Genomic DNA, 19,325 nt, shown 5'->3' with positions numbered 1-19,325 from the left:
GTAGTGTAATAGTGTTGAAGGCTGCTATGCTTTTGTAATTTTTCTGTAAAAGGTGCTGTGTATGAATATGTATGAACATGTGTATTTAGGTACTTTATAACTCCAAAAATAAAAATGTATCCAAGAAGCAGAGGTTGGTAGGGGTCTATGTTGGAGGAAATGCGGAGAACAACTAACAGACCACTTTCACATATTTTGGAATTCCTGGATCCTGGGATTGACTGCTCTTTTTCCACAATCTATCTTGGCAACATCCCTACCCACCTCTCAAAAAAAGATAAGTATTTATTAAAGATTTTATTAGCAGCTAGTAAAAAAGCTGTTACACGATAAAGGTTGCAACTCGATCCACCAACAAAGACTGGATCAATATTCTGTCTCAAATTGAAGGTATGGAAAGATTGACTTTTTCACTTAACCTAAGAGTAGAAACTTTTTGCACAACTGGGAAAAATGGATTGTGTATATGTCATTGAAGGCTTGAACCACTGCTCTATAAACTACCTGAATTTTATTTTTATTTTTTTCTACTTATTTTTTTTTTCTTTTATTTTTCTGTTCTATTTTTCTTGTGTTTGTATGCTTTATCTGGAAAAAAAAAAAACATAAATTAAAAAAAAAAGTAAAAAAAAAAAAAAAGAATATATGTATTTAATTTTTTGTCTTTTCAAAAAAAAATTGGGGAAAAAAAAATAAGACGTCCCTGTAAGAAAGCATCGTGTCCTCTAAAAAGAGTAGGGGACAATAAAAAAGTGATATAGTGCAATAAAACAAAGTTTCTTATAGTTTTAAGATTTACCCTTTTTTTACTCCATCTGTCGTACGTATGAAATAATATTTTATCTGTTTTATGAATGAAAATGTTTAATTTGTCTCATTTTGCAAAAAACAATCTGGATTTGTCCCTAAATCCTGCACACATTCACTGATCAGGATCAATCCTTGCAGTTTGGTGTCAAAAAAATGACTGTTTCCCAAAAATCCCCAACCTGCAGACTCTGATTCACCCACCACAGAGAACATGACGAGCACTAAAAGCTTCAGGAGTCGACATCGAGTGTGAAAGACAAACCAGGAAGTAGCCAAACAAAAACACACTCTGCAAACTTCAGGTTAATAAATAAGTTCTGTTTGTCTTTGAGGAGCTGTGAAGAGTTTCTGGTTGGAAAACAAACTGAAACTGACGCTTCTTATGACCTTAAACACAAACAAAACCATCAGGACGACGGCAAGTAGCTGCTCTGTCAGTTTGAACGCCTGAAGCTGCGTCGAAGGGGGCGGAGCCAGGATGATTGACAGGTGGCTGCAGAAAAACTTTTTCTCGGTAAATATTTAAACTTTCTTAAAGTCTGTCTGAAAATGTTACTTTAAGATGTTGTGATGCATCAGTTTGACCAGAGGGGGCGCCAAAGTCAGTACAAGCCAAAAGTTCCTTACTGCGGCTTTAAATAAGCTAATTTTACACACAACTTTAAAAAACATATTTTTTTCATTTCTTTTGAACATAATATTATTTTGCCACCAGAAACTTAACTTTTTCTGACTTTTCTTTTTAAGAATGACATACTTCTAGTCTGAAAATGTCAAAATTTCCAACCGAAATCCTTCAAAATAAAAGTCTTCCGAGTGATTTTTGTTTAACTTTTTCAAAACATTCTCACATTTTTCAGGAGTTTGAAGCATAAAATGTAAATAGTTTCCATTTCAGACCCATCAATCGAATCAGCTCACGGTGACAGCTAGTCAGAAAATGCTCTTTTGTTTAGTTTTTCTCATTGATATGATCAAAACAGACTGGAAACTGATGATCTGCATCTGAAAAGTGGAAAAACTTTCATCAAACCTCCCAAAAGTAAAGATTTGATGAAGTTTGAGTCTGAAACTGACACGACGCAGAGATCACACAGATGTTCAGGACAGGAAATGAGTGCAAAGGTTTAGAAAAGGTGGAAAAAAGCAGGAGAGAGGAAGAGCCGGCCGCTCGGTTTAAATCTGATGACTCACTTTTCCTAAAGCTTTGTCAGAGCGAGGACTCCCAGCGAGCGATGGGAGCCGCTCTGTAAAGCTGGTTTTAGTTTGCTCAATGAATTCCATCAATGCTGGACGGACGCCACCCGATCCAACGGGCGCTGAATGAAACCAAACGATCTATATTTAACACCACACACACACAGAAAAGTTTAACCACACAACAGGAATCCCCTGCTTCTACCTGAACACGGAGAGAAAAAGGAGGAGGAGGAGGAGAAAAGGAGGAAAGACAAAGAGCTCAGCGAGCACGTCTGCAAACCTGGACCTGCAGGAGACGCAACAGGAAGACGCAGAGCCGGGGAAGTCCAGGACAAAGCTGCGAATGAAGAGTAAAAACCTGAGGAGAGGCTGGAGAGCCGGCGGTCCAGTTGGCGTTGTGTGCTGCTGCGTGTATGTGTGTGTGTGAGGAGTGTGTGTGTGTGCTGTCCCAGATGTGAAAGACTTGAAGTGATCAGAGCAGCATGAAGTAACAAGCCCACCCCCTACAACACAGAGGGGAGGAAACAGAGCAGGAGAGGGGAGGCGGACGGGGGAGGGGAGGGGGAGAAAATCAGAAACAGAGACGCTCGCTCAGTCGCTCGGACGGGCGCTCCGTGAGGGAAAATACGTCCAGGAAATGAGAGGGAGAGGTACAAGCAGAGAGGACAGGAGAAGTCTTCTGACTCAGGAGTTAAACCCAAAGTCCTGCTCTCTCCGTGTTTGTCTGAACACGTTTCCACAAAACTCAGCTGCATTTCTTCATTTGCTTCCTGTTTTTCTTGAAGAGTTATCTGAGGTTTTGTTTCTCTGTCATTCAAATTTCTGCATGAAAAACTTTAAGAGATGGATTTGCAAAAAGACAAAGATCCAGAGCGCGATGTTATGACAGGGAGGTTCGGAGCATCCTGCAGGGAAAGCAGCTGCTTTGTAAAGACAGACGATAAAAACCGTCTCTGTGAGGACTCTCTGATCAGTGTTGATTACAGTGACACCTGTGGTCAAAAGCGGTACTGTTTGTATGCATTTAAAGGTCCCATATTAAGCAAAATTCACTTTATTAAGTCTTTGAGTGAAATTTGTGGGTATTCACTCATTCCTTGCTCACTACTCACTATACAGTTAATTACATCAGCTAAATTAAAACAACTTTTCGGACACTACTCACTCACTCACCAGCCGCTGACAGTGACGTAATTATTCTTGCATCACCATCGGACTGCTGGGAATGTAGAGTTATAATTTTTCTGAAACACTACAAAAAGGTATTTATTTCAGTGACAACAATATTATACTTAGCATATTTTCTGCGACAGCCAAATATAATACAAAGATTCAATACACATTATCTTTTTAAATAAATAAGCCACATATTCTTATATTCCAGTGAATGCATCATCCCTGATGAACAGTTCAGCGGCTAACGCCCTGATCATGTTATCAGTAATCACTAATCATGTTATAAGTAATCACTAATCATGTTATCAGTAATCACTGATCATGTTATCAGTTAACATTAATAATGTAATCAGCAATCATGTTATCAGTAATCATGTTATCAATAGTCAGTAATCATGTTATCAGTAATCATTAATAATGTTATCAGCAATCATGTAATCAGTGATCATTATTAAGTGATCAGTTATCAGTAATTATGTTGTCAGTAATCATGTTATCAGTAAACAGTAATAATGTTATGAGTAATTACTAATCATGTTATCAGTAATCATTAATAATGTTATCAGTAATCATGTTATCTGTAATCATTATTAAGTGATCAGTTCTCAGTAATTATGTTGTCAGTAATCACTTATGTTATCAGTTATCATGTTATCAGTTCTCAGTAATCATGTTATCAGTAATCACTGATCATGTTATCAGTAATCATTAATCATGTTATCAGTTATTAGTAATTATGTTGTCAGTAATCACTTATGTTGTCAGTAATTATATTGTCAGTAATCACTTATCATGTTATCAGTTATTATTAAGTGATCAGTTATAGTAATTATGTTGTCAGTAATCACTTATGTTATCAGTAATCACTAATCATGTTATCAGTAATCACTATTCATGTTATCAGTAATCACTAATCATGTTATCATTTATCAGTAATCATGTTATCAGGAATCATTAATCATGTTATCAGTTATTATTAAGTGATCAGTTATAGTAATCAAGTTGTCAGTAATCACTTATGTTATCAGTAATCACTAATCATGTTATCAGTTATCAGTAATCATGTTATCAGGAATCATTAATCATGTTATCAGTTATCAGTAATCATGTTATCAGTAATTATGTTGTCAGTAATCAGTTATCATGTTATCAGTTATTATTATTAAGTGATCAGTTATTGTAATAATGTTGTCAGTAATTACTTATGTTATCATGTTATCACTAATCATGTTATCAGTTTTCAGTAACCATGTTATCAGGAATCATTAATCATCTTATCAGTTATCAGTAACCTTGTTATTAGTAATCATTAATCATGTTAGCAGTTAATAGTAATCATGTTATCATCCATTTCTACTGTTTTAACCGTAATGCATGATGGTGTATATTGCTTCAATAGTGAACATTGCTAATACACTTCGTTTCAAAATGCATTGTGGGATACAATGAGTGGACTATATAGTGAATGATCATGCTCGCCCAGATTTCGGACAGTACTACAAAATGGTGAATTCACCTTATACTGAATAGGGAGTGATTTCCAAGACAACTTTTCCCAGGATGCAAAATGATAAGTTTATCTTTCTTCTGCTCTTCTGTCCTTTTTCTGTCTGACTGATAGGCTCCAGTGTCCACCAGAGGCTTCAGGTCTAAGTCCCAGGCAAACATATGAAAGCAAAACAATTTTGAGGTCACTGATGAGGTGACCTCACAGCGCCTTTATGTTCAGTCAGCACGCTTTCATTTGCATTTTTTTTCACTCACACTCGCTGTTTTCTTTCTGCATAATTAGCCTCACAGCTACAGGTGGTTTCAGCGGTTACAGCGAGTCGTGTCACGTAGACAGAGGCTTTAAACTCATCACAGCAGCCACCAGAGAGACCTTAACCTCAGCCCTTTGCTGCAGATCGTTTCCCATCATCTACAGACACAAACTCACAGCCTCTGCAGAAACTGATGCTTCAAACAAGAATTATTTTAATCCTTCCACTTCTTAATTAACATTTCGTTGATTTCATTCAGCTTCTCTCTCCTGTGCAACTTTTGCTTGACCAAAAAAGCAAACTACAAACTTAAATCAGAACAAACTTTCCATAAAGGCTTATTATTTAAATCATCACAAAGTTACAGAATCTGAGAGAAAGCTGCACCAAGATGTCTTCAGAAAACCAAGAAACAAAGATTTGAGCGAGCAGAGGGGCGCACCACACCTACCTGAGTCCGTCGAGAAGCGCTCTGAGCCTTCACGCTCTGCAGAGACGCTCCTCTAACCCTCCCCTCCCTCACAGATCAGGTGGGACTGAGGCATCCTGTTAACACCCACCTACCGCTGCAAGACGGCACAGGCTGATACAGCACGACTCCATGTTTGACAACAGGAGATTAATGCCTCTGATAACACCCGAGATTTGCATGCACGGTGCAGCTTCGTGAGGTCATACCTGAGCAGTTTGGAGCCACTTTCACTCAAGTTTCACTTCATTAAATGCATCTTCAACGATCTGCTTCAGGAAACTTCATACGACTGTTTCAGGCCGAGATAACCACAGCCTGTGTGTGCAGGAAGTGTCGACTGTGCAAGGTTTTAACTCTCGACATGAAATGCAAATACTTCAGCAGTGGGTTATAAACTCAAACGCAATCCTGCCGACAACGCCAGAAAATGAGCGCCTAAAAAAATCATGCTTTCACCTGAAAAACTTTGATGTTTGATAAATAAAAAAAATTGAGGGCCTACCACTTTCTTCCTCTCTGCGTTTCCCTCCTCGGCTGCCAGCTGATACCTGGAGACAAAGAGATAGAGACGCTTTGAGTCGTTTTGATCACAGACTGCAGCACACACCCTGCAAATTAACATGACATTTTCCTGCTCCAAAAACAGATGATTTCACGTGTGGCCGTTAATCTGACTGGAAAATCTTAGGCCCACGCCGGGACACGCAGAGGAGGAGGAGGGACGAGGCCTGCTCTGTGCAGACTCTGTCGTCTTTCACCTTCAGGAAACTTCAGACGAGCGTGGAGGAAACCTCAACCCACAAGAAGAGTTTCGTCATGAGAGCAGGAGCTGGAAACAGACTTTCAACATCCTCAAAGAGGAAACCCCGGTTTTCAACAGGTGACTGAATTCATCTCGTGTAGTTTCTCTACATCCTCTCTTCAGACTTCAGAGGAAACCCTTTCACAACCCTGAATGCTGAGCCGATCAGATTTTTTCCTTTGTTGTCTCATCGTCGTTAATCACGTCTCCTCTTCATCTTCGTTTTCCGCCCACATCTCATCTAATATCTCATCATTTCTTTTAACGATCAAATGTGGCAACTGTTCTTTCCCTTCCTTTGTTTTTGATATTATTTGTGAAGTAAACACCATCAAGTTTAATTAAATGGGAAAAACGTATTACAAGGTTCATCTTTGTGTGAGATCTGGCGCCCCCTACTGACTGTGCAGTTCCTCTTCACTCCTGAACAGTGGTGGTGTTTTCATGAGAAATCTCACCTCACTGTGAAAGTTTACTGTGGAAAATGTAAATTAAAATATGTTCAATCTGTCTTAATCCAGACAGTCTGGTTTTCTTCAATTGTTTCATATTGAACAGTTGTTTCCCGGAAAATGATTTTAATCCATTATCTTTTGTTTGATTGACTGTAATTAGTCTCTTTTTGTGCTTCCTGTTTGTAGCTTTGTGTTTATGCTACTGTCTGTCTTGGCCAGGTCTCCCTTTGGAGATTTACTTATGAAATAAAATAAAATAAGATAAAATAAAACAAAATAACATAAAACAAAATAAAAATAAAATAAAATAAAATAAAATAAAATAAAATAAAATAAAATTAAATTAAATTAAATTAAATAGAATTAAATTAAATTAAATTAAATTAAATTAAATTAAATTAAATTGAATTAAATTAAATTAAATTAAATTAAACAAAATGAAATATAGGTTAAATGAAATAAATGATACGACTGAGACACTAGTTTGATTTTTACAAAATTCTTAAAATAAAGAAACAAACAGATTTAGAAGATTTATTTTAGAATTCTTGGAATAAAATTAGATTTTTTGGGAAAAAGAAGTGAGAGTCATAATGTTTTACACACAAACTGGTTTAATCTTAAGACTTTGATATTATTTCTTAAGATTTATGACTTTGATTAACGCCGACCACTTTACCACAGAATTATGACTTTAATCCCAAATGTTTTTTTTTTCATTCTACCCCTGATTTTCAACTTAAATCTCAAGAGTCTGACTCTTCTCTGCAGAATTTTGACGGCCTTCCAAAACCATCTTAACTTCCTATAAGCTTTCACTTTCGTCACTTTCTAATTTTTTTTCACAAAATAAAAATCCTGATCTCAGAGTTTCTATTTCACTCTGAATACTAACTTTTATCTCAAAATAACAATGTTTCTTTTTTGAATCAAGACTTTATTAAATTCAGCATAATGTACACCTTAAATTTCTAAGTTGATTTTCTTAGAAAAATCACTTTTATTAATCCTGACTTCCGTTCCACAGATTCTAACCTTAATCTTAATTCTGTCTTTGTTCTCCACAGAGTAATGTCAAACTCAATATTCTGACTCCTTTTCCCAGAATTATTGCTCTGAATTCTTTACCTAATCTTAAACTCTGACGTTCCTTTTCAGGATTATGACTGTCTAGAAAAATCCTGAACTTATTTTCTCAGAATGATGAATTCCATTAATTCCATAATTCTGACTTTTTTCCTCAGAATTACATCTCTAATCTGAAACTCTTTATCCACGGATTTTCACCTTTAATTTTAAAATTCTGTTTTTTTTTTCTTCAGAATTATTTCTCCCATCACACAAGTTTTATTTTATTTTTTTATAAAGATTCAGTCTAAAATTCTTTTCCTGCAGGTTTTACAACCAAAATCTTTTATGTGTCCTTACTCCATTTGTCTGATCCACTTTTCCAAAAACACTGTTCAGGATTTCCAAATGTGTTTCCCTAAAGTGACTCAACTTGTTACAAAAAGTAGAATTATAACTTTTTTTCTGTTTTCAGTGAATTTAAAGACCAAACTCTCTACATGAATAAGTCAGAGAGAAAATTCCTAATTTCTTCCTGAATCAGTTGTTTCAGAGCTGCACATTGAGGAAAATCACCCTGAGGGTTCAACACGTCGTGCTCATGGAGCAGGACTAACTCCTGGTGGCCACACAGAGGAACTGCAGGCAGAATAATCCTGAACTCCTCGTCCTGAGCGCGCAGAGTAATCTGAGAGGTGACAGAGAAAACACTGAGTGACTGTGCACAGGGAGATCAGCTCTGAGCGGCTGTGACAGGAAGTGGTCGCTGTCTGACGGCGTGATCGTCGTGTTTTAACGTAGAATAGGGAAGTCAGTGTGCGGCCTCCATCAGGGCAGCAGAGGAGGCCGCAGAGGAGGTGACAGATGAAACAATCTGCTGAGTGGCTTCCTGTGAATTATTAAACTCGTGGAGGACGCCTGAAGAGGAGAGGAGAGGTTGGACTCACTTGGAGAAGCGCTCGGCGATGGCGTTGTTTTTCCCCCGGGAGGAGACGATGGACAGCTCCTTGGCGGTGACCCGCAGAGACTGGGACGCCCACTGTCTGCGGCTGAACGGAGCGACGGAGGCCATGTCTGCTGCACGTCTGAGCTATCAGTCTTTGTTTTCAGGACACGTGGTAACTCTGAGGGGAGAGGACACAAACAGGAGCAGGTTGAGCCAAAGAGGAACGAAACAGAGGAGCAGAAAACTCCAGAAACACACCAGCTCTAACGCTCACTCTGCAGCTTTCCTCCCACAGGAATCGATACTTTCTGCCACATCACACAGCAGCAGCCCTCACGTCTGAGTCACAAAGTCAATAAAGCGAATCACACGGCCATTGACCATCTGTCCCCTGCTCGCTCTGAGCCTCGGGGCGACGCCACAGCTCATCCTCCACTTTCACAACACCCGCACGTCGCTACCTGCTCCACACGGAGCGGCGAGCAGACACACGCAGCTCGCAGAGAAAAGTAATAACTGTCGTCTGAGAGTTACGCACGCTCCGGCTGAGTCAGACAAAGAGGGCGATGAGCAGAGAGGGTGACGGCGCGGCCTGCGGGGTCTCCACGTCACTCAGCAGGTGGACTATTGTCAGCGCTTGTCATGTTAGAGCCCGGATCGTTAAATTATAAAAGACGGAGCCCTCTGTGATAAATTTTCTCAGACAGGATTGTTTCAGCGACTTCTAATCTACAGAAACTTCATCCTTTGGATTATCACAGTCGAGAAATCCTCTCTTAATTTATCAGAGCTGAAACGAGCCTGAGTCTTTAAATATAAAGTTTTTAAGGGGAGAGGATGCAGCTTTTTCTTTTCATAATTTTGTCAGTGAGTTTCTAGACTCCAATGTGTCGTTATTCGTACCACAGGTTGTAGTTTCTCCAATTTAAAAAAAGTTTTATCAGGATTTTTCTAACCGGTTCAAAGAAGATGTGTCCTTTTAAGCTTCTCTGACAAGTTTTACACCTTCACAGATTTTAAAACCCAGTGACACCACTCACACAAACGTTTGCAGTAACTATTCCACAGCTAGGAGATTAGGAATGAGTTGATAAGACTTAATTGATACCAATGCCTTTATTGATTCTGCTAATTGATCCAGTTCTTTATCGACTCCTATCAAGTTGATAAGTAAATAAATATGTAGTTTGTTGCTAGATCGAGATATCTCTGGGCGTGAATATACAGAAGAAAGTAAAAATGTAACATCATGTGTTTTTGGTAAATAGGAAGTTTATACCATGTTGAATGTATTTAATGTATTTATGTATGACTCTCTTGTGAGTTCAGTTCTTCAGTAAAACTTAAAACTGAAATCCTTACTGGGCCCTGCCCTGTTGGTTGTGGCTGCCTTTTGCAGCAGCTCTCTCTTCTTTGTCCCTTTCTTGTAATTTTTTTTGTCTCTTTTTCGTCATCTTTGTATCTAGAGTGGATCATTACTTTGTTTGGTTAATTTGTTTGTTTTTTTTTCTCCTGTGTTTGTCTGGAGATCCTACATGTAACCATGGCTGCATTGTTTACATGTGAAATCAGCGGTTAGCAGCCTGTAGCATGTCAATGCTAACTGGTGCAAGGCCGGATGTTTCCCCACAAGGTGAGGAGAAGGAGGTGAGGACGACGTGCTGGTTCTCAGGTGTGAGCCAAGAAGTGACGACATGGACCTGTCCTTCCATCCATCGTTATTGGGAACGTAAGATCTATCTCCAATAAGATGGACGAGCTAGCTGTGCTAACCCAGCAACAGAGGGAATACTAGAGGGCAGAGTAGCATCATGCTATTCACAGACATGGCTAACAGAGCTAACACCAGACACCAACGCCACATTGGAAGAGCTTCACCTGCTGTGAGCAGACAGGATCCAGGAGACAGAGACTGAACAGACTGCTGAAGAAGCTCAGTCCTGGACCCTGTGGAGGTGGAGGCTGGCTGAACTGGACAATGATGGACAAGCTGTCAGCATCTATTTTGTTTTCTTGATTGCTGCTGTGACTTCAATTTTGTTGTTTCAATAAACAATCCTTAATTGTTCATCTGTACGTTCATTTCTGTGGGGCGCTGAATGTGAAATTTCAGTCACTGTTTAAGAGGCGACATTATGAAAAGATCTGGTCCACGTTTCTCACATTTAGCTTGTTTTTCTTTTATTTGACTCATGCAAAACAGAATGTTCTATAAACTTGTTAAAAATGTAAACACATTAAAAATAAATCAAATAACAGATCTAAATACTTAATTTAAATGATACAAGGTAAGAAAATTATTAACAGGTCGCAAACGTATAACCTCTCCGGCCACAGCTTTAGCACAACAAACAGGATTTCAGCATAAACAACTGTTTTACAGCAGCTACGGCAACTCCCTAGGAACATTTTACACCAAAAGCAAAAGCACAACAAATACAGAGGGGTTAGCTACACCTGCAACATGTCGGTCAAGAAAAGTGTCGTCTGGTAAAAAAACTTTGACAAAAACGATGACGTTCAATGCTTAACCACGAGCTCAAAACAGAGACAGGAAGTCTCGCAACACACCACCTGCTAGCCTCGTTAGCACACTTCGTTGTGACAAAACCAGACTGGAGAAAATTAGCCAGCTAAAAACCAAAATGCTAACAAGAGATATGCTCCAAAGGACCCTATTTTTGTTTACGGTTAAAAAAAAATAAAAATAATCTGCGAGTAATTGAGAATTATGTTAAATTCCCATCCCCGCTGTTAGCATCTTTCACAGCAAAGGTTCACAATGACTGATACGACTGTGGGTAAGAGGCAGCAGATTGTTGTAAGGAAGCACTTTTGGCACAATTTTAGGGAAAAAATCAGAAAGAAAAAAAATGCTGCTTTGTATGTAGGGGGCGCCAAAAACAACAGGAGACAAATGTTCATCACAGGAGCTTTAAAAAGCAAAAAAATGATGCTGATGGTTTGAAAATGAGAGTCTCTCAAAGAAAGTCAGAAGAAACTTCCAGATCTGACACTGAATCAGTTTTTCTGAGTTTTCTGGTTTTAAAAGAGAGAAAAAGGAGAGAAAAAGGAGAGAAAAAGGAGAGAAAAAGGAGAGAAAAAGGAGAGAAAAAGGAGCAGGGATGCTACATCTCAAACTTCAGGCTCAGAAGATGAAGAAAGAAAAGCTCCAAACAGCTCAGCTCGCTGTTTTCCCACGCCGTTCATTCCCTACCTGAGATCAATCAGCTGTTTTACTCCCACAGGGCGAGCTCCTGTCAGACGTCCACTCCTCCTAAATCCTCGTCTCTTTTCACTCCTCAGCTGCTTCCACCAGCTTTTGAGTGAGAAAAGGGAAGTAGGAGGAGTCAAACTGCTCCCATTTAACTCCTCTCAGCCAATAACAACGCAGGGCTCACTTCCACCTGGCAGGTACGAGCTCCTCTCCTCTCCTCCGTCCAATCGGCCGCTCCGTGCAGAGCAACATGGAGGAATGTGAGACGAGCAGCCCGGGGGCCCGGCGGCGTTGAGCAACATGGCAGACAGGCAGCGTGGAGGGGGGAGGAGGAGGAGGAGGAGGAGGAGGAGGAGGAGGAGAAGGAGGAGGGGGGAATCCCACAGCGGATTCCTGGAAGCTGAGCAAAACGCAGACGACTGACTGACTGCCTACTTTTCACAAGGTCAAGACTTTAGAGGAAGTGACTCATTCAGCGCGCTGCCAGGACGAGGGGGAGTGAAAAGAGACGATCAGGAGTTTCTTTAGAGATTAAAACAAAAGGCCGAGGAGAGATGAAGAGAAACCAGCGACCACAGTGTGGGAAAACACGATGGACTCACACAGTCAGGCGCTCACGTGATCACAACAAAGTCCAGAGACCTCGGTCTGCTCCGACAAATAATTCACATGCCGCGCTCTCCCTGATAGTTTTAAGAGGAGTTGTTTGTACAGATTTCACCCAACTTACAAAAATAATTTTCCCAATATCTGTCAGGTTTAAAAATCCAGACGGTGAAAAAATGGACTCAGCGTTTCAGTGATGTCACCCATTGGTTTCTGATGATATGAATCATACACTGTAAAAAACTGGCATTTAAAAAAGTGTTTGTCTCATATTTTTAAGTAAAAAGTTGTCTTAATAACTTCAGATGAGCCACATTCACCTGACAAGTCCAGAAAAAAGTCTTAATTTTTATATTAAATGACAAAATGACGCCTGAAATGCCTGTAAAAGGTAAAAAGATGAAAGAAAAATGTTGCTTGACTTTCCATCTTTTATCAAATTGGAGAAAATAAGTTTGACAGTTAAAGGCAATTCCAACAAGTTCCCACTCTTTTCTCTTTTCATCAATTAAAAAAAAAAAACTTCATATTTTTATGTGTTTGCAACATTATTTCCATTGTTGTTTATCATTTTGATAAAAAAAAAAAATCTAGACAATGTATTCAGTTATTACAAAGAGGGAAATGATTATAGATGTTCATTATTTTGTTAGAGAATTTTAATTGTTTTTCATTCTGATTATGTCCCAAATAAAAAGATTTATTTAAAATAAAAGGATAACATCAACACAAGAAACTAATCAAGTATTATTTTTGCTTTTTACAAGCAATTCTGGCGTCATTTTGTCTGTTAATATATTGAAAAATGACATTTCCTGGATTTGTCCGTCTGGTAAGGCTCAGGAGAGTCTAATGAGACATTTTTGAGAGATTTTTCTTTTTTTTTTTAACTACACACCATGTGGAAAAGTGGATGGTCAATGAAAACGTTTTGCCCCCTGTTGGAGAAAAAGCGGTAACTTTTTTTTCTCTGACCATCCTCATAAACAAAGGCTATAATGAGGGATTCAAATTTTGAGAAAAACAATTTGATCTTTGGACAAAAAAAAGTGATTAAAAAAAAAAAAACGTAAAACAAACAAAAAAAACCCCACAATACTCATGTAAATCATTTTTTTCCTCTTGACCTCAGCAACAGCTACAGCCAATCACCTGTCAGCCACATTTCCTATGAAGCAGACTGAAGTGCTTAAAACTGCAGTTCCAAGACTGTCCACTAGGGGCTGTCTCAAAAAGCACTGGAAATAACATCCACATATTTTAAAAACACAAAGACAGTCTTTATGTAAAAATAAACATGTTCACAGTCTGGAGCATAATTTACTCAGCAGTTTAGAAAATAAGAAACAAGTTTACACATATTCCCCATAACTAACAGATCGACACGCTGCGGCTGTTAGCGACAAAGCTAAAGGAAAAATTCAACATCGAAAGTTCTCTCAGTTGGTGATGTTTGACTGTTACAGACAGCAGGATAAAAAGTGATGTTAGAAAAAAACATCTACACCTGCACAGGACAGAAGCACCAAGATAAGATTCATGTGTTTTTTGTCCATAGGGGGCGCCAAAATCAATTCAACTCAAAAGTTCCCTACAGGAGCTGAAATATAGACTCAAAATGTGTTACTTTATGTTTCTAGAGCCAGCCTCAGGTGAGTGCTTCAAAGGCTGATGTATGCTAAAAGCATCTGTGGGGTCCGCGCAGCTTCATGAATGATGATTGACATCATTTCTGCCCTCTCGTGCAGTCGCTGTCACGCAGAAAATTTCCGCACCATGCACATTCAAAAATGTCTAACCTAGCCAGAGACAGAGATCCGTGGACAAGTTGGTGGAGGAACGGGATCTCCTAGTGGTCAAAGTGCAAAAACACAAGCATCTTTATGACTCTTAACCCAGAGATCGCCGTGATAACCAAGCGGTAAATAATTCACGGCGTGAAATTGCGGCCACTCTTGGGAGAGAACCAGGAAAATCTCAGGGACAGATATGTTGTGTTGTAAAAAAGGCTAACTTCTACGATTCTTGTCTAGTAGTCTGGTAGACGGACGTTTGTGATACACCGCCCCCTGCAGTTTGGGAATGGACACCAACGGACACCGTACGGGGTGTTAAGAAGCATAGAAGCCTCACGCTTTCTTTTCATGCAGATTTTGTGCGTCTGATTTCCGTGCATCATGTTCGCGCAGAAAGCATAACACAGCCTTAAGGCTAAGCTGATTGGACGAATGGAAATAATCTCGAAGAGGTGACTTAAAGAAAGGCCGACTCTTTCTGGAAACATCATGACGGACTTTTGTGTTCTGGGGATTTTGTCCCCCATCATTTACACTGAAGCATGTCGGAGAAGTTGTTTTTTTTAATGATAACATCAAGAAAAACTTGTTTCACTTTTCATATGAGCACCTGAGTTTGTTTAAGGACGTAGAAAATGTAAACCTGTCCTATTGCTGATCGACTCAGAGCAACAAAAAGGTAGATACTTCACTCAGAGGTTTATTTGTTTTGGTTGCGTTCACAAAGAAACTTTATCAGTTATATACTGCAAATTTTGTTTTAAATGGACCAAAACAATTACTTTAAAGTCAAGAAAGGTCTGCCATGGTAGTATCAGGATTTGTTCATTTATTTAAGTGACTATAAGACATAAAGTCACTAAAAACAGGAGAAAAAAGCCAATCAAAATATCCCTACTCCCAAATAACATCTCAATACCTCTTTTTTAGTCGGACCAGAGAAGCAAAGAAACTTAAAAATGTTGAAACGAGAGAAACAAACCCACTAATTATTTAAAGTTTTGGCTTTAAACGGATGCACTGAGCTGTCAAACGTCCCGGGCTCTGCGGTGGCCTCAGAGACTTTCTGCTCCATCAGTGTCACGTTAACAGCGAGCCGGTCTAATCCCAAACACATGACGGCTGAGGAGAGGGGCCGGTTTGATCTCAGCGCTTCTCTCAGGACGCCTGGGAACATCGGGGTCAGAGCTCGCGTTAGTATCACATCACGTTCTGGGATTTTCCTGAAGGTGGAGACAGATGAACGCACAATTTAAGCTTCTATCCTGGTCACACCTCAGGCTACTACCTCGAGTAGAGACTGAGATAATCAGACGCGCTCCTCTCAGGTATGAAATCATCGGCACAGATCAGCGTCTGTGACTCAGGGTGACATTACGAAAGAGAAAGAATCAAACCTCACCGGAGAAAATCACAAGTTTAGACAAAGAGAGAAAAGCTCAGAGCAGAATCCTCCCATGACATGTTGTAATATCTACAGCCTGAGTAAGACACTGTGTGTGTGTGTGTGTGTGTGTGTGTGTGTGTGTGTGGGTTCACGATGTATGTTTACAGGTCGCTGGGAGTTTAAATAAACTGTTGTGTAATATCTTTGACGGCTCCAGACAAACTGTCTCAAGTCTGAGAAGATAAACCTCCGAGGACGACGACCACGACAGACACAAACAAAACAAAATAAAACAAAACCAAACAAAACCAAACACACCACTGGGTTTTCAGTGTTTGGCTGAAAAAAAAAGTCATAACTCTGAGATAAAAAAGGAAATATCTGAGACAGATAGTCAAAGTTAAGAGACAGTAAGTGACTTCCAGCTCTGTGAGAGTTTGTGCCAAATGAAAACCTGTATTTAGCTTCTGCCTACAGACTTTCCTAGGAGCAACAAACAAACAGGCCTCCCTCAAAATCTGCTGTTACAGTTATTTAAGTTCCTTACCCAGCACAAAAATAAATACTTAAATATTTTCCCTGTCAAGAGAAAAGAGCAGATATGAAAAACAAATTAGGACAAATTCAGGATTTTTCATCTAGGGCAGGGGTCTACAACCAACTTCTTAGCTGTGGCTACTTCAGCTTTAAATAATATTATTAAAAGAAAATTGGTTTTGATCATCAAAGACATTGACACTAAATACAATCATGTTGAACTAAATCTTCATCCCATCTGTCAATAAAGCCTGCCACCGCTCTACTTCACCTCCTACAACATCAACAGCCCACCAACTTTCCATGCACCTGTGGCTAACCTCAAGTTTTACAGCCCTGGGAAGATAACTACATCTACAAAAAGACTCATCTGGAAGAAAATACAGATTTTAATTCTGTGTGGATGGATTCAGTAAACTGTCGACATTTCAGCTTAATATACATGCTTGATCTATGGTAAGACATGAGCAAACCACTACAAATGATGAGTTGGGTATTATTGTCATCATCTTATTTATTTCAAATATTCTTAAAAAAATTAAATTCATAGAAATTTATTTTTGTTAATTTTTGCAATTTATTCAATCTTTTTCTAATATTTGTAAATTGTTTGAATTGAAGATTTTTTCAATTTTTTGCTAAGTTTGAGGATTTGAATTCTAAAAAAAATGCAATTTTTTTAGAATTTTTTTTGAAATTTCAATTATTTTCAAGATTCTTGCAACTTGTATCAATTTCATTTTTTAAGTCATTTTTGGGGCTTTTCATGCCTTTAATTGGCCTTTAAACAGGCCGTTCTCAAACCAGGGCCACCTGCTCGAGGGTGAACCTCTTGGGGTGCTACCTAGACCACTAGGCAATCTTCCCCTCATGAATATAATTTTTTAATTTTTATTATTATTATTATTATTATTATTATTACGATTATTATTTTTATTTTATCTTATTTTATTTTCTATTTTTTATTTATATATTTTTTTATTTTTTTATTTATTTATTTTATTTTTTTATTTTTTTATTTTTTTTTGGGGGGGGGGGTTAATTTCTCTCATTTTGAAAAGTTTGGGGGGGAACATTTGCAAAGTTTTTATATCATTTTTTTAAGTGTTGCGAATTTGTTACATTTCCAAGATCTATTTCTTTTTTTAACTGCAAATTTTGTTAATTTTTTAAATTAAAAAAAATTCTTAACATTTTTGCAAATTTATCAAAAATTAAAAGAATTAGACATCACATTTACAATTTGATGTAAAAAAAAAAAAAAAAAAAAAAAAACTTCCTGTTTAGATAATTATTCCCAAGATTTTAACTGTGTTTGAATTATATACTCTTTATAGTCATTTTTGTGAAGATGATGTAGATTTTGTGGCTCTTGAAATACTTTAATCCAGATAAACTAAGGCAAAATGGCTCCTAATGGCCTCCTAAGTTAAAGTTTGTAGACCCCTGCTTTGGGGTGATAAACAACAAATTCTGCTCCTCTTCACACAGAAAACACAGATTCATCATAACCGTGGGATCATTTTTTAAAGCCCTAAAATTTGTATATAGAATTCTTTGTGATTAAATTCGTTTTTCAGATTAATATCAGTCTTTGAAAGTGTGAAAAATGGGACTAGAAACAGTGGAGAAGCGGCTAAACACCGTTAATGTTTGCATATAGTGGTGAACTCTCACCACGCGGTGGCGCTGCAGGCAAAGGAGACAACACGCTTCTCTCCACATGGTCCAAAGTTAAACTCTCCAAACCCTCCACCTGTACCGTGTTTACTTTGACTGCACTGATGACAAATCGCCATAAAAGGTTGGAACAGTCCGTCTACGGAGTGAGCAAACATTTGTTCAGACAGGTGGTCTCACCTGGCTGACACAGGTTAAACTCAGGTGAGCACTGACTCACGCGCTTGTCTCGACAGGAAAACGCTGATGTATGAGAAAAACTCCTGTTAACACATGTTTTCTGCCTCAGCTGGTTTACACAATGAGTTATTACTCACCTGGGCAGGTGGTTCGTCAGGTTCACTCCTGGATCCCAGAAGGTGCGTCAGGCTAACGGGAGGCGCAGTGATACGTCAATTAACGGCGAACTTATCATCTTTGATGTCATCACGATGGTTGGACGGTATCCTTCCGCCGGTGGGCCGTTTGTTCGCGGATTAATACACCATATAAACAAACTAGTCTGCTGTCGTATGGATATTTAGTGATTTAGTCATAGAGTTTGTATTATATATAAATACTTATAAAGAATGTTGCATGTAGTTTCTATTGATTGTATTAATTTGAGTTGAATAATTCATTTATTGTCCTCATTGAAGAATAAATAGATACATTAAAAAAATAAAAATGATACAAATATTTATAAAAAATAAATATTATTATAATAGTAAAAATAATAACATAAACTTATTTAAATTAAAAGAAATAAATAAAAATTTGCTAAATTAAGAGAAAAAAATAAAATGATCAGTTGGTAAATCAAATTTCTGAAATAAAAAGGTCAATTTCTGAGGAAAACTTAGAAACAAAAATGATGACTTGTCACCGTAATTATGGGATAAATGGTCAAATTATGAGTTATTAAGTCAAAATTTTCAGATATTAAGTCATTGTCACGTGATGAAAAGTCAAATTGATAAAAGTCTGTCAGATTTAGGACATGAATATTAAAGGTTTAAGATTGTTATCATAATTTTTAGTAATTATATCATATTTTTTGCATTTTTCTATCCAGTTATTCTGAATTTATATCTGAAAAAAAAACTATAAATTCCTGTAATAGTTTCATGGTCATACAAGGCCAAGTCCCCCTCTTTCTGGTGTTTTATAAAAACTAATTTAGAAATAATAATAATAATAATGATAATAATAATAATAATAATAATAATAATAATAATAATAAAAATATCTTTATTTGTTTTTAAATAAATAAATTTATCTATTTTTATTTATTTATTGATTGATTTTATATTTGTTTATTTATTATCTATTTATTTGAGTTTGACTTGGGAGGGTCTTAAGTATTCAGAGGTAGGGAATGTTTTGTATAAAAAAAAAAGTAGAAGAAGGAAAAGAAGAAAAACACAACAA

At 37.8% G+C, this 19,325-nt stretch overlaps 1 protein-coding gene across 3 annotated transcripts in view; it reads right to left on the bottom strand.

The window, feature by feature from the left end:
* Positions 1-18,344, bottom strand: part of lima1a (LIM domain and actin binding 1a) — a 51,153-nt gene extending 32,809 nt beyond the window's left edge. Inside the window, exons 1-3 of one of the 3 annotated variants that reach the window (XM_074682202.1) lie at positions 18,233-18,344; positions 8,694-8,870; positions 5,924-5,969 (exon numbers count right to left, since the gene is read on the bottom strand). In XM_074682202.1, the coding sequence (XP_074538303.1) occupies positions 5,924-5,969; positions 8,694-8,818 (171 nt within the window). In that variant the 5' untranslated portion in view covers positions 8,819-8,870; positions 18,233-18,344. Of the gene's footprint in view, positions 1-5,923; positions 5,970-8,693; positions 8,871-11,909; positions 12,056-18,095; positions 18,192-18,232 lie in introns of those variants that run through there. The other 2 variants (XM_074682204.1, XM_074682203.1) reach the window with 2 other exon arrangements.
* Positions 18,345-19,325: the final 981 nt, after the last annotated feature.

This window comes from Halichoeres trimaculatus, unplaced genomic scaffold (genome assembly GCF_033239565.1).
Source record: "Halichoeres trimaculatus isolate MK-OKI-2021-1 unplaced genomic scaffold, fHalTri1.1 fHalTri1_scaffold_11, whole genome shotgun sequence".
NCBI lineage: Eukaryota > Metazoa > Chordata > Actinopteri > Labriformes > Labridae > Halichoeres > Halichoeres trimaculatus.
The sequence above is the reverse complement of the archived record's forward strand: the minus strand, read 5'-3'. Positions and strand labels throughout refer to the sequence as shown.